At 45.3% G+C, this 13,068-nt stretch overlaps 1 protein-coding gene across 4 annotated transcripts; it reads left to right on the top strand.

The window, feature by feature from the left end:
- Window positions 1-655: 655 nt before the first annotated feature.
- Slc25a28 (solute carrier family 25 member 28) lies at window positions 656-11,225 on the top strand. Of its 4 annotated transcripts, XM_046450340.2 has the most exons (6): window positions 823-961; window positions 1,075-1,275; window positions 3,972-4,078; window positions 7,824-8,052; window positions 9,161-9,217; window positions 10,381-11,225. In XM_046450340.2, exons 4-6 carry the CDS (start codon window positions 7,830-7,832, stop codon window positions 10,896-10,898), a joined length of 798 nt encoding a protein of 265 aa, XP_046306296.1. In that variant the 5' UTR covers window positions 823-961; window positions 1,075-1,275; window positions 3,972-4,078; window positions 7,824-7,829; the 3' UTR covers window positions 10,899-11,225. The 4 variants fall into 4 exon arrangements, with proteins under 4 accessions (XP_046306294.1, XP_046306296.1, XP_046306297.1 ...); XM_046450341.2 differs by lacking the exon at window positions 3,972-4,078; XM_046450339.2 differs by lacking the exon at window positions 1,075-1,275 and having other exon boundaries at window positions 829-961.
- The last annotated feature ends 1,843 nt before the right edge of the window (window positions 11,226-13,068 follow it).

The following is a 13,068-nucleotide window of genomic DNA, read 5'->3' as shown; positions in this document are numbered from 1 at the left end:
CTCGGTGCCGGGAACGCACGTCTAGGAGCTGCGCGTCTGGGCACTCGGGTCGCGCGCTCGAGCGCCTACCCTAACGGCACCCGTCAGCGGTTGGACCTTGAAGGCCTGGCACCGCCCCCACCCTACGTTCCCGCCCGCAGTGCTTGCAGCCCCTTAGGTGCCAGTCTGGGCCCCAAAGTCGGTCCCTATCCTCTCCCAGCGCTTCGCTCTCTTTCTTTAGCCAATCGGAGACAGAAGTGGTGCGAGCCAATGGCCACAGCCAAAGTATCTAGAGTGGTGGAGCCTATCAAAGTTCTACCTTAAGTTTCTCCCGCCCCTGAAAAGCCAGAGGCGGGCTGATCTTACATGTCGGCCAATCAGTGACCAATAAACAAGAAGCTTCCAAGATCAAAGGGGAAGGGGTGGGATCTAGGCGGCAGCAACGCCTCGGGGAAGAGGAATGACAGGCAACTTCGCGAATACCCCGGACATATTTCCCCTACGTGAGAAAGGGGTGGGGCTAGGGTGGCGCCTTCACCAATGGTTGGTTGGGGGGCGTATCCGCGGGCCAAGCGGGAGCCGGAGGCCCGGGGCTCTCTGGGCCGCGCCTGAGGCGGAGGCAACGGGGCCGGGGGGCGGCGGCAGTAGTGGCGGCAGCGGCGCCGGTGTGCGCCGCGGCTGGCCCGGGTGGATGGAGTTGGAGGGGCGGAGTGCAGGCGGTGTGGCGGGGGGGCCGGCGGCTGGGCCCGGGCGGAGCCCCGGGGAGTCTGCACTGCTGGACGGGTGGCTGCAGCGGGGCGTGGGACGGGGGGCCGGCGGTGGGGAGGCCGGGGCCTGCAGGCCCCCAGTACGGCAGGATCCGGACTCCGGCCCGGACTACGAGGCGCTGCCGGCTGGAGCCACTGTCACCACGCACATGGTGGCGGGCGCCGTGGCAGGGATCCTGGAGCATTGCGTGATGTACCCCATCGACTGCGTCAAGGTGAGACCTGGACCGGGCTCGGAACCCGACCTGGGGCTGACCCACCTTAGTTCCGTCTAGAGCCAGGATCCTAGCTGAGAGCTGGAGTCGACGGGGTTCCTTCTTGGCTCCAGGCACTTCACACGATTCGAACCGGTACTCCGTGCAAGCAAGGTCCGGGCTGGGAGTTGAGCCCACTCAGGAGCCAGGACTTATTTCTAGCCGTCAGTGAGATCTGAATCGGGACTCATGATCAAAAAATCTGTCAGCCAAAGTCGGAGATCCCACCTGGGACTAAACAGGAATAGGGTGGGATTGGGGATCCCGAAGCACAGGTAAGTGCTACTAACTCGATTAAGGTGAAGCCAACTGGCGTGAATCAGATGGTTAACTGGATCTGATGGCTTGAGATGTTCTTCGGGTAGGTGCTTTTACCAGCTTCGTGCTGTGTCTTTCCTTAGAAGTGACTAGGCAGGAACCGGAATCTGGGATCTCTCAGTTAGATAAAGGACGTATTAAATCTTATCCCGTGAGTGATTGGAAGTCGTTGTGCAGTCAGAAGGCAGAGTTTCAGACTGAAAGTAATATGGGAAAGATCGTGTTCAGGAAAAGGTTTCGATTTCTCTATGAAGCAAGCATGATATCCCACCCATTTCCTGAACATGAAAATTGAACTGGGATTAAGATTGTGTATGTGCAGGGAGCACATCGGCCCCCACACAAGAGAGGAAACTTAGTGTATTTCTTTGGGCGCCTGAAGTTGACAAAAAGGGGAAAGTTGCCTAGAAGGGAAGTGTGACGGTATTAGAAAGTAGATGTAAGTGTGAAGAACATGGAACAAGATCGACACAATTAGTGTGAAAGTAAAACTAATTACATCCACAACCAAGCAGGACGATTAATGGATCCAGAAGTGAGGTCCTTCTGATGAAAGCCGAGTCTCCCTTCTGAAGATGGGAAAGATTGTTTTTACAGTTTTTATTCTCCACCCTTAGTAAAGATGCCAACCACTAAACTTGAGGTCTAAATTGAGGGGGAAGTAAATCCGAGGAGACTGTTGAAAAAAATATGATTGAGCCTTGTGCTTCCTTTACATGTTAAGGATAATAGTCAACAATATCCTGGCAGTTCTTTGTATGTTTTCTCCTCAAATTAGGAAAATGTTGTGTATTCAAAAGGAGGAGAGTGTCAATTTGGGCAATGCAAAGCAACCCTTTTCTGCTTGCTGCTGATTCCAGTTACCATTTCATGTTTTCATGGTAATATGGATGAAGAAATAGGGAAAGAGCTCATGAAGCTTTGTGAATGACACTGAGTTGGTTCTAGTGCATTGCAGGGTTAACTCCTAACAAGGACCATAGCCACTGAAAATGTGGTTAAATGCACTTAACATGATTAGAATTTTAAATGCCCTTGTGGATTGAGAGAAATAAACCAGTAAATTCCATGAGAAAGAAATATAACCATTGAAATGTAAAATGAATAAATACTAATAAAAAAGATCCAACATTTATGTAGTGGACTCTAGGTTGAATGGGAGTTGACAAAAAGGGGAAAGTTGGATATGCTACATATCCAAAAGTTAATATGATCTGGCTGTAGAGTAACCTCATTCTACTCAATCATGAGTAGAGTGCAGGATTTATGATGCTATTTCAGGATGAGTATCAAATGGGAAACAGATAAGTGAAAGCAATGAAAATTATTTAATGGCTTGAAAAATACAGTGTAATAATGTGACAAAAATATTACTACAGCTTTCATCGTTATGCCATTACAACATAATGGGAGACTGTCTCCTTACACTGTATATTTTCATAATGCTATTGTTGCTTTGAACATTTTATAAATTCCCCTGTTAGAAATGCCTCCAGAATCTTTGTATGCATATCTTTAAAGATGGAAAATCTTTTTTCTATATACACACACACACACATACACATCTCAAAAGACTGATTTAGGGGCTGGGGCTGTAGCTCAGTGGCAGAGCACTTGCCTAGTGTGTGTGAGGCACTGAGTTTGATCCTTAGCACCACATGAAAATAAATAAAGGCATTCTGTCCATACACAACTACAGTTTTTTAAAATAATTGATTTAGTAGAAACAGAGACCACTCAAAATCATATACTATGAATAGGTGAGAGCTCACAATGGGAAGTACCTCTTGGGGTACTTAAAGATTAGGTGGAGCTGGAAAGCCAGGAGATTGATTTACTCCTTGAGACCTGTGTACCCACTGAAGGAATAGTTGTGAAAGAGGAGTTCGAGAAACGCTTTGCATAACCACAGCAATACTGGAATAAGTCATTTCTAGCCTTCCATGGCAGCTACTTGGAAGAATAGTTCTTATTCATTTAGATGAACTTTGGAATTTTTGTTTTTGAAAAATTAGTCATGCAGGGATGGGGATGTAGCTCAGTTGAAGAACCCTTGCCTAATTTGCACAAGGCCCAGGGTTCAATCCCCAACAACGCAAAAAAGAAAAAATTAGTCATGCAACATTATAGTCACGCCTCAAAACCGTACATCAAGGAAGTAATAATTTGATCTGAATGAAAAATATTCAGGAGTCTTCAAAAATACCAAGTCTTGTCTTAGAAGAATAATTTTCATTTGCCATTAATACTGGGATTTAAATGATTACAGGGGAGACCAATATGAGTTAGTGTCCACATGTCAAATGCTGTTGTGCTTGCATGAAAGTAAAATTCAAATCCCGGCCTGCCCCATTCATAGTGCATGGTGGAGAGGAAAAGCAGGTCAATTTTACCACAAGACTGGAGGCAGGTATCCATGTTGCAGTCAGGAGGGCAACCACAGTGTTTGCAAATGAAAGCTAGTGTTGCTTCTTGGCATGCAAACCTGTGTATCCCCACTCACTTATCAGGGTCAAGTTGACTTAAAATATCCTTGGGAGGGACTATGGGAAGTCAACACAGCCTTGCTAGACCATAGCTATCCATTCATCTATTTCTGTGGTCATAATAGGGAGATTTTGGAACCCAGATAAATCCAAGTTTCCTTTTCTAGGCCTCAGAAGCAAGCATCAGACTTTATCTATAGGGATAGGCTCTGCAACCCAAAGCAGTGAGAACCCTTCTCAGAACCATCTGGCTAAGTCCCCACCTGCTTCCAAGGTACTGTTTTTGGTTCTGCAGTGGTGAAACAAGTTATCAACTTACATAACAAAGAGGGAAAGAGCAGAGGGAGAGAAATCTTTTCCATTCTAGATGTAAATTGATATCTATACACCAGTGAAAGGTTAAGAAATAGAAACAATGACATTTGATTTTCTTGCGTCTAATACTGATTAGTTAAGCGTTCAATAAATGCAAATTGCTTGTGTGCCAAATACTATCTCTTGTGTCCCACATACATTTAATCTTTGAAACAACTTCATGAAGTAGACACCATTTTCATTATTTTATAGATGAAGAAAGGAGGCTTAGAGGGCAGTTAAGTAACTTGTCCAACATGGTAGAATGTAAGAGGCAGGGACATCATTTGAAGCCAGTCTGTGTGACTCACAAACCTCCCTTATAGCCTCTCAAAAGCAGATTTAAAGACCCAAGCAAAGCAAACAATCTCACAATAGAGCTCATCTCTGAATACGTGACCTTCAGATTAGCAGCTGAACACGTTAGCCATTATAGCCACATAGAAACTTTAAAATAAACTTTTAAAAATGCAGAATTAAACCAGACTTATTAGGTTTAGGACCAATTGTCAATGCCTATTTCTGAAAGCTTTATACAAGAAACAATGCTGCCATAATCTGTAAATTCTTGGATATAAGTAAATATACTTTAGCATATTACTTTAAAATAATAAAAAGCCTTTACACACACATTGTGAAAATTACCAGTGGTTTACATGTCTTATTTTTTTAAATTCCTCCAGCAGTCCAAAGAGCCAGCCATTCTTGGCCTTGTGTTACAAATGACAGTTTTGAAGCTCAGAAAAAAAGGTTAATACTTGGGACAACACATCTGGCAAATTGGGACTCAAACTCAGGCTTGCTTTTTTTTTTTTTGTACTAGGGATTGAACTCAAGGGTGCTTAACCACTGAGCCACATCCCCAGCCCATTTTTGTTTGAGACAGGGTCTCACTAAGTTGCTTAGATCCTCAGTAAGTTGCTGAAGCTGGCTTTGAATTCATTATTCTCCCGCCTCAGCCTCCCAAGCTGCTGGGATTCCAGATGTGTACCACCACACCCTGCCAAACTCAAGCTTTTGGACTCAAATCATTTCTTGTCTTTTACCAACCACTTAGCTTCCTACTAGTTTGTTTTTCTTCAAAGCAAAGCATTCATAAATTCTTAAGAGATTTTAATCTTTCTAAGAAAAGTAGATTTACTGGCCCCCAAATTTGGGCATCCATATTCATTTTTATATTTAGCATAGCTTATACCCAGGTCCTCTCCTTAAGGGAGAAGCATTGAGTAGAACCATTGTGTTAGATCTAGATGTGTACGTAAAATGTTCAGTGTAACTTGCCCACAGTCTAGTTTTCCTCTGTCTCTCACCTGGGTATTGAACCCAGGGCCTAGCATGTGCTTGGTAAGAAGTCTACCACTGAGCTGCACTCCCTGTCTTTTAGTTTTGTTTTTTTTTTTTAATCTTTATTTTTACTTATTTATTCTTATGTGGTGCTCAGGATCAAACCCAGGGCCTCACACGTGCAAGATAAGCGCTCTACCATTGAGCTACAATCCCAGCCCCAGCATTTTGTTTTGAGACAGAATCTAAATTGCCCAGACTGGCCTTGAACTTGTGATCCTCCTGCCTCAGTCTCCCAAGTTGCTGCATTTGCAGGCATTCACCTCCTGGCCTGGCCCAGGTTTTTTTTTTTTTTTTTGGGGGGGGGGGGCGTAAAGAGTTCCAGGTTTCTGAGATCAGACCTTTCAGGACTGGCTGCCAAATAAGCCAATGACTGAAGCAGAGCAATGTGATTTCTAAATGTCCCTCCTGTACAAGGTCAGTTTTACACAAATTTTTGGAAACACATAATTGTTAAGCTGCCAGGCCAATTTTAAAATACACCTTTGAATAAAGCACACCCTTTATTGGAGATTCATGGGGTCTTTTGGGGAAGTGGGAAAGAATGTGTCCTTTGTGATATCTGTATTTCTGATTGAACACCAGTAATTAGCCTTTTTTTAAAAAAATATTTTTAGTTGTTGATAGATCTTTATTTATTACTTTATATGTGGTGCTGAGAATTGAACCCAGTGCCACACACATGCTAGGCAAGCGCTCTACCACTGAGCCACAACCCCAGCCCTAACCTTTGAAGTGTGAAGTTTTTTTGTTGTTGTCTGTTTTGTTGTTGGTGGTGATGACAATAGGAGGCAGGAAAAAATAACTCCAGGAATGTGGTTTACTTGTGGCTAACCAGGACCTGTTAATCTGGTTAATTTCTTTTTCCCATGCTCTTGAGAAAAGGCATTACTCTTGGATTCCAGATGACTAACAGGAAACTTCAAGCTTTTAAATCCAGACTGAATCTAGTGATTGGAATGAAGCAAGATTTTTAAATTGTACTTGGACATCAGTTACCCCTTGTTGGTTCACCAGTGGCTATACTCATTACTTTCTGACCTGGTGCAGACATGGCTATGTGACAAAAAGATTCATTCATTCAGCAAACAAATCATAAGTGCATTCTGTATGTCAGGCACTAGACATTAATTTTATTAACTTATTTTGAGGTACTGGGAATTGAACCCAGAGGTATACTACCAACCACTCAGTTATATTCTTAACCTTTTTAATTTTTTTTCTTTTTCTTTTTTTTTAATTTTCAGACAGTATCTCACTAAGTTGCCCAGGCTAGCATTGAACTTGGATCCTCCTGCCTCAGCCTCCTGAGTTACATACACGTGCCACCATACCCAGCTAGACTGATTTTAAACTGTTAGTCTCCGTGCTACTTTAACCTGGAATGGTTCATAGACAAAAGAGATTTTTGTGGGAAGGCACACAATTCAGAGAAGGTCTGATTTGAGGGAGTGTTTCAGATGAGATTAATTGCCAAAATTTCAATAAAACTGTCCAAGAACATTATGCAAGTGTTTATAATACACTTTTCATTCCAATCATTGAATCTTTTTAGAAATTCCAATGATTGTGTCACAGAAACCGATTTGTATTTGCTGATGCCGATTTGGGGATTCAGTCAATTTAGATCAGAAATCTGAAAGACTCTTGAGTTTTAGAGACTAGGTTGGCGTCCTGCTAGACTCTCCCCACTTTCATAGTTTCAGGGCAGAATCCAGAAGGTTGGAGGTTGGGTGGAATTAAAGGAAGAGATAATAGCCCAGGGAGTTGCAGCAGCCTCTGTTAGGAATACTCATTCTGCCAAGACTAACTTGTACACCCAGTTGCCCATGCCAAATAGTCTGAAAAGGTATCAAAAGATGAGCACCCATCTCATTAATCAGTGTGTTGGGGTCAATAAGCAGCGCCAGGATAGGTCTTTAGAAATAAATGCAGTAAATACTTGAATTTAGAATTCATTTGTAAAACTGTTAGCCTGAATTTATTAAGGCACAAAAACAACTGCTGAATCAGAGGCTTGATATTTATTGCTGGGGCAATGAATCACCTTGGAGTTCTGGGAAATTACCAAGTGGCCATGTCCTTGGGGAAAGCCATGATGTTCCACTCTTGGGGTCATCAATTACTAGAAGAGGAAAGGTTCAAGACTTGGAGAGATGGGACACAGATTTGGAAAGAAGTAAAGCAGGGAGCTATGTATTGCCTCCACAAATTGGCATGGTTGCCTGTAGAAGACCAGCTCAGTGCCCAAAGCCTGGGTGTTGATGTGGGGCAGGATGTTGGCCTCGCTGACATTGCACTTCTCCTTGCTGTAATTTCAGACCCGGATGCAGAGTCTACAGCCTGACCCAGCTGCCCGTTATCGAAATGTGTTGGAGGCCCTCAGGAGGATTATAAGAACGGAGGGCCTCTGGAGGCCCATGCGGGGGCTGAACGTCACAGCAACAGGCGCAGGCCCTGCTCACGCCCTCTATTTTGCCTGCTACGAAAAGTTGAAAAAGACATTGAGTGATATAATCCATCCAGGGGGCAATAGCCATATTGCCAATGGTATTGAGCCTTCATGTGCCGGTTCCCCCATTTTCCCAACTCTTTGCACTTTGCCGCTTCAGTGCTTTCCAGAATCAGCTTGGTTTGGAGCTGCAGCTTTGGGCTGGGGTAGGCCAGATTATAGGGGAGGGACTTCTAAACCTGATGTTCTCAGACAACTGGCTGCTGCAACCCCACCCCTCCTCTGGGGCACCTCAACAAAGGGTTACAGCATCCTCCCTTACCTACCAGCTTGACTTTTTCCTCTCATCTTCTCCCTGGCATCAACTTCTAATGCCTGGTATGGAGACACACACTGAACTACCCCTACTGTATACTTCTTGATAGTTGGGTGGTGTATTGCTCCTCAGGACGGGATTGGAGGTGGAGGTGACCCAGCTACCCAAGGAAGACACTAACGGAGTCCCAGCTCTTCGCCTCACCTTTTCAGGATCCCAATTGACAACAGGCAGTTTGTGTCATTGAGGACACGACACAGCCTTGACAAGTGAAGGGGAGAAGGGCCAAGGGTCTGTGGAGAATCCAGAAGGTTGGAGGTTGGGTGGAATTAAAGGAAGAGATAATAGCCCAGGGTTTCAAGATTGTCTGAAAACCAAGTTGAGTGTGGAGAGGGTGGGGGATATAGTAGTTCAGGAATGAAAGAAAGGTCTGGATGGACAAATGTTGGGATCTGGAGATGGGCGAGCAGCACAGGGGCAGCAGGATGGAAGGCAGGATTCTGTGGTGAAGATCTGACCACCTGGCACCACATTCTCCCTGCACTGGTGGCAGTCAATATGCTGGCATCCCTTGGCAGCAGAGGGTTTGCTTCCTAACTGGGGCATAAGCTGAGGTTTTTCTTAGGACCATCTGTATTGATAAAAACTGGGCTGTTTTTGCCTCTTCTGAGAGATGTGGAATGTACATTGATGACCTTTCTTAAGTTCGTGGGAACAAATATCTTTCTTTGTTGAAGCTGAAGTTTAGGAGCAGCGGGTGCCCTTTTGGACTGGCTCTTAACATTCCCTTTCCTCACTGCTTTAGCACAGCCACTCGCCTTCACTTGGGCCTCAGAGAATTGGTCAGCCTCTCCTGGCCTTAAATGTGGCAGTTGTTCTCTAATTTGCAGGTGCAGCCGGGTGTGTGGCAACATTACTTCATGATGCAGCCATGAATCCGGTGGAAGGTAATGATTCTTCAACCTATCTCTCTGGGTAGCTGCAGCTGCCTGTCTGGGTTTTTCCTTTATTTCTGTTTACAGAAAAAAAGCAAGAGAGCATTTCAATTTTGGTGGGAAATCCTCCCATGTTACTTTATTTTACCACCAGAGGGCGCTAACTCCATATTTTTAGGAAACATTCATTGAGATTTAATCCATCTTTGGGGCTTCCCTGCAGAAGAGATACCTCTCTATATGCTTATCCCTGGGCTTTTCTGGAAGTCCCTTTTGTAGTAAATTTGATCTCTTCTGAAAGTTTAGCAGATTATTTAATTTTTCTTCAAAGAGGTGAAGATGGATTCTGACATTTAAAATTCTTACCTTTCTTCTTGGAAGGAAGAACATAGTTGAGATAGGAATGAAAGATTAAATTGTAGAGCTCAGTCTCTGCATTTCTACCTGGCTCTTGGCTTCTCAGTTTGAGGGAAATTCTCCAAAAACTGCACTGAGAGCAAGAGATAATTAGACAAATAAGAGAGGATAGCATAGTTCCAGTTCTTTGTCTGGACAAGGCCATGCGTGGGTAAGGGCCAAACCTAAGCTGGAGACTGACAGAACTCACACCATGTTGTCCACTTGAGGAAGTGGAAGATGTCTGGAAACTAAATCCTGACTCTTTTTGGCTAAGAATCTTGTTTTCTTTTTGGTAGTACTTTTCCTTCCTCCCCTCAGGGAGAGTAACCATCCTCATGTTTAAAGAGTAAGATGCTCCTCATACCTGAGGATTAGGATTGTTGGTGTTCTGTGTTCATCATTACATCACTGCCACTGAGTCGTTCCTTGCTAGACTTGTGAAAGGTCAAGATTCTGATAGATACATACCCATTCCAAGGAGACCCTCTAGAGGTATTAAGCCATAGATATATCCTGTGTTCTAACTGGCTGGTTTTAAAGAAATCCTGCTGGGAGTGGGCCCATTATTTTTTGACCCTTTGCCAAGGCTTTGCCTACCTCCTGGCCTCAAGAGGGAAACATGAACTTATCCTGTTAACTGGTAGTTAGTTCATTTATACTGTCTTCTCTCTCCATTCCATTGGCTGATCTGCTGATTTGGAACCCTGAATCTGGATACTCTTGGTCACCGGCTGTTTGCTGTCTCCATTTTCCTTCCTTGTTGATGGCACTCCCAGTGGTCAAGCAGAGGATGCAGATGTACAACTCACCATACCACCGGGTGACAGACTGTGTACGGGCAGTGTGGCAAAATGAAGGGGCTGGAGCCTTTTACCGCAGCTACACCACCCAGCTAGCCATGAACGTTCCCTTCCAAGCCATCCACTTCATGACCTATGAATTCCTGCAGGAGCACTTTAACCCCCAGAGACGGTACAACCCCAGCTCCCATGTCCTTTCCGGAGCCTGTGCAGGAGCTGTAGCTGCCGCTGCCACAACCCCACTGGACGTTTGCAAAACACTGCTCAATACCCAGGAATCCCTGGCTTTGAACTCAAACATTACAGGACACATCACAGGCATGGCTAGTGCCTTCAGGACGGTATATCAAGTAGGCGGGGTGACCGCATACTTCCGAGGGGTGCAGGCACGAGTAATTTACCAGATCCCCTCCACAGCCATCGCATGGTCTGTGTATGAGTTCTTCAAATACCTGATCACTAAACGGCAAGAAGAGTGGAGAGCCGGCAAGTGAAGGAGCACTGTGTGCAGCCAGGGGTAGACAGCACTGCTGCGGCCTGTCCCCTCCAGCCGTGTTCTGCCTCCTGGCACACTCCAGCCTTGAGTGGAGTTGGGAGGAAGGGAGAGGGCTCTCCCTGGCCTCTCAGTGTTGTGGCTAACACCAGTTCCCGCCAGCCTTGTTGCCTCACCACCTCTCCTCCCAGGCCTTGGGCGAGTACAGCAGAGCACCCCTTAGCACTTCTGTCAACCTCCGTCATGGGCCTGGTGACCCGCTCTAGACTGTTATAGAGGGCTAAGCAGCACATTCCCCTGGTTCCTAATAAAAAGCCTTTAAATGAAATGGTTTTGTTGGGTTTGTCTTGTCAAAGGGGAAGTGAAATGCTGTCAGCTGTTCTTTACTTGGCTTGAAGCATAAATCAGGGAACCCAAAAGGTTTATTGAAGATGGCTGTAAGTTTTTGTTTCTGCTGACGTTCATGATGGTTTCAGTCTCCCCATCACCTTGAACACTGGGCCTTTGACAGACCCTAACTCGGCATGAGTTGCCTCGTGTTCCCACCAGTGCCTCTTCCCTTGGGCAGCAGTGGGCACAGCAGAGTTGATTTTTCTGCTCCAATTCTGAGCTCTGCCTGAGCAGTGGAACTTTGCACTCAGCCCTTTGTTTTCTGATGTAGTTTTGAAATTAAAATTATTCAGTGAAACTGCAAGTCCTGGAGATTGTGTGAGCAATAACACATTTTGTTTGACTTTAAGGTTTTTACCAAGTACTTGAACACATGTGATCACATCTGGTTCTCACGAATTAGTGAAGCAGGTGGTGCAACTGTCATGTCTGCATTATGGGATGGAAGCGCCGAAAAGCTGTGACTTCCCTGAGACCTCACAGTAAGTGTAGAATAGAGGCCCCAGCCCATTTTTTTTTTTTTTTTTTGCCCCAGAATTGAACCCAACTGTGGAAGACAGGAAGTGAGCTGAGGCGTGATCCCCAACATGCAGGTTACTGAAGAAGCTTCCTGCTGATGTCCACCAGGGCTCTTCCTGGAGACCTTCAGAGGTGGGGCTTTCACAGTTATGTGGGTCAGGCTGTCCCTTTTCTGGCTACCACTAGTTACTAGCAAGTTCTTCAGGACACAGAACAGGCATCTAGCCCCTGAAATTCCCACCTATCCTCCTTGTTATGTCATCTGCTCACTCATTCAGTAACTACTGAGGGTCTCTGGGTCAGGTACTAGAGTTGGGGATACAATGATAAATAAAGCAATCCTGGCCCTCAGGGAGCTTATTGTCTGGAGAGAAAGATGCATGTAAACAGGCAGTTGTAAGATCAAACTATGAGACAAATGATGGGATAGACCTAGGATACACTTAGAGGGGGATACCAACCCAGCCTTGGGTGACAGCTTTTGGAAGAGGTGACATCTCTGGTCACATCCAATGGGATGAAGAGGGGAGGAGAGATATTCTAGTAAACGACCTGGAAGTGGGACTGTAAAGTGTTTGCGGTCCTGTGGGCAAGTGGTTCAGTAGGACTGCAACAATGTGGGCAAGGCTTGCAGCTAGACAGCTAAGCAGGTGCTGGGTCTTAAAGCAATGCTAAGGAGTTCAGGGTTTATCCTGAAAGCGATGCAGAAGCATTACAGGGGTTTAAGCAGAGGCAGGGTGTGATCAGATTTGCCATTTAAACAGATCACTTAGGCTCTCTGGAGAAAGGATTAGAGGAGCAAGACTGGGCAGGCAGGTTAAGAGGCTGCTGCACTAATCCAGGCAACTGCATGGTGGTCTGGGCCAGGACTGGCAAGGAGACTGGAACCGTGTTAGGGTTGTAGGAGCAATAGGATTTGGTTACAGAATAAATCTTGTCCTCCTTCCATCTGACAGCCCTTCAAGTATCTATGGAGAATCATGTCTGAAAGCACTTGGAAAAAAAAAAAAAACTGTCAAGGAAACTGCAGAGGCTCCTGTTCTCAACTTTATTCCAGTAAGCTAGGCTGCCCATCTGATTTGGTGATGGAAAGGAAAGACGTTAATAGTGTTGAACGGTGATACTGGAGTTTGGGTCCCTGTGGAGAAAAAAAAAGTGTGATACCACTGTAGAGGCAATTTCAGAGGGTCTGCAAGTGAAAAAATGTAAGTGGGAAGCTGCCTCCGGGTGGGTGTGGACTAGGCAGGAGAACAAAGGATGAT

This window comes from Marmota monax, unplaced genomic scaffold, assembly GCF_021218885.2.
Source record: "Marmota monax isolate L192 unplaced genomic scaffold, Marmota_monax_Labrador192_F-V1.1 WCK01_AAM20220418_F8-fsc00004, whole genome shotgun sequence".
In the NCBI taxonomy this organism is placed as follows: Eukaryota; Metazoa; Chordata; class Mammalia; order Rodentia; family Sciuridae; genus Marmota; species Marmota monax.
The sequence above is the reverse complement of the archived record's forward strand: the minus strand, read 5'-3'. Positions and strand labels throughout refer to the sequence as shown.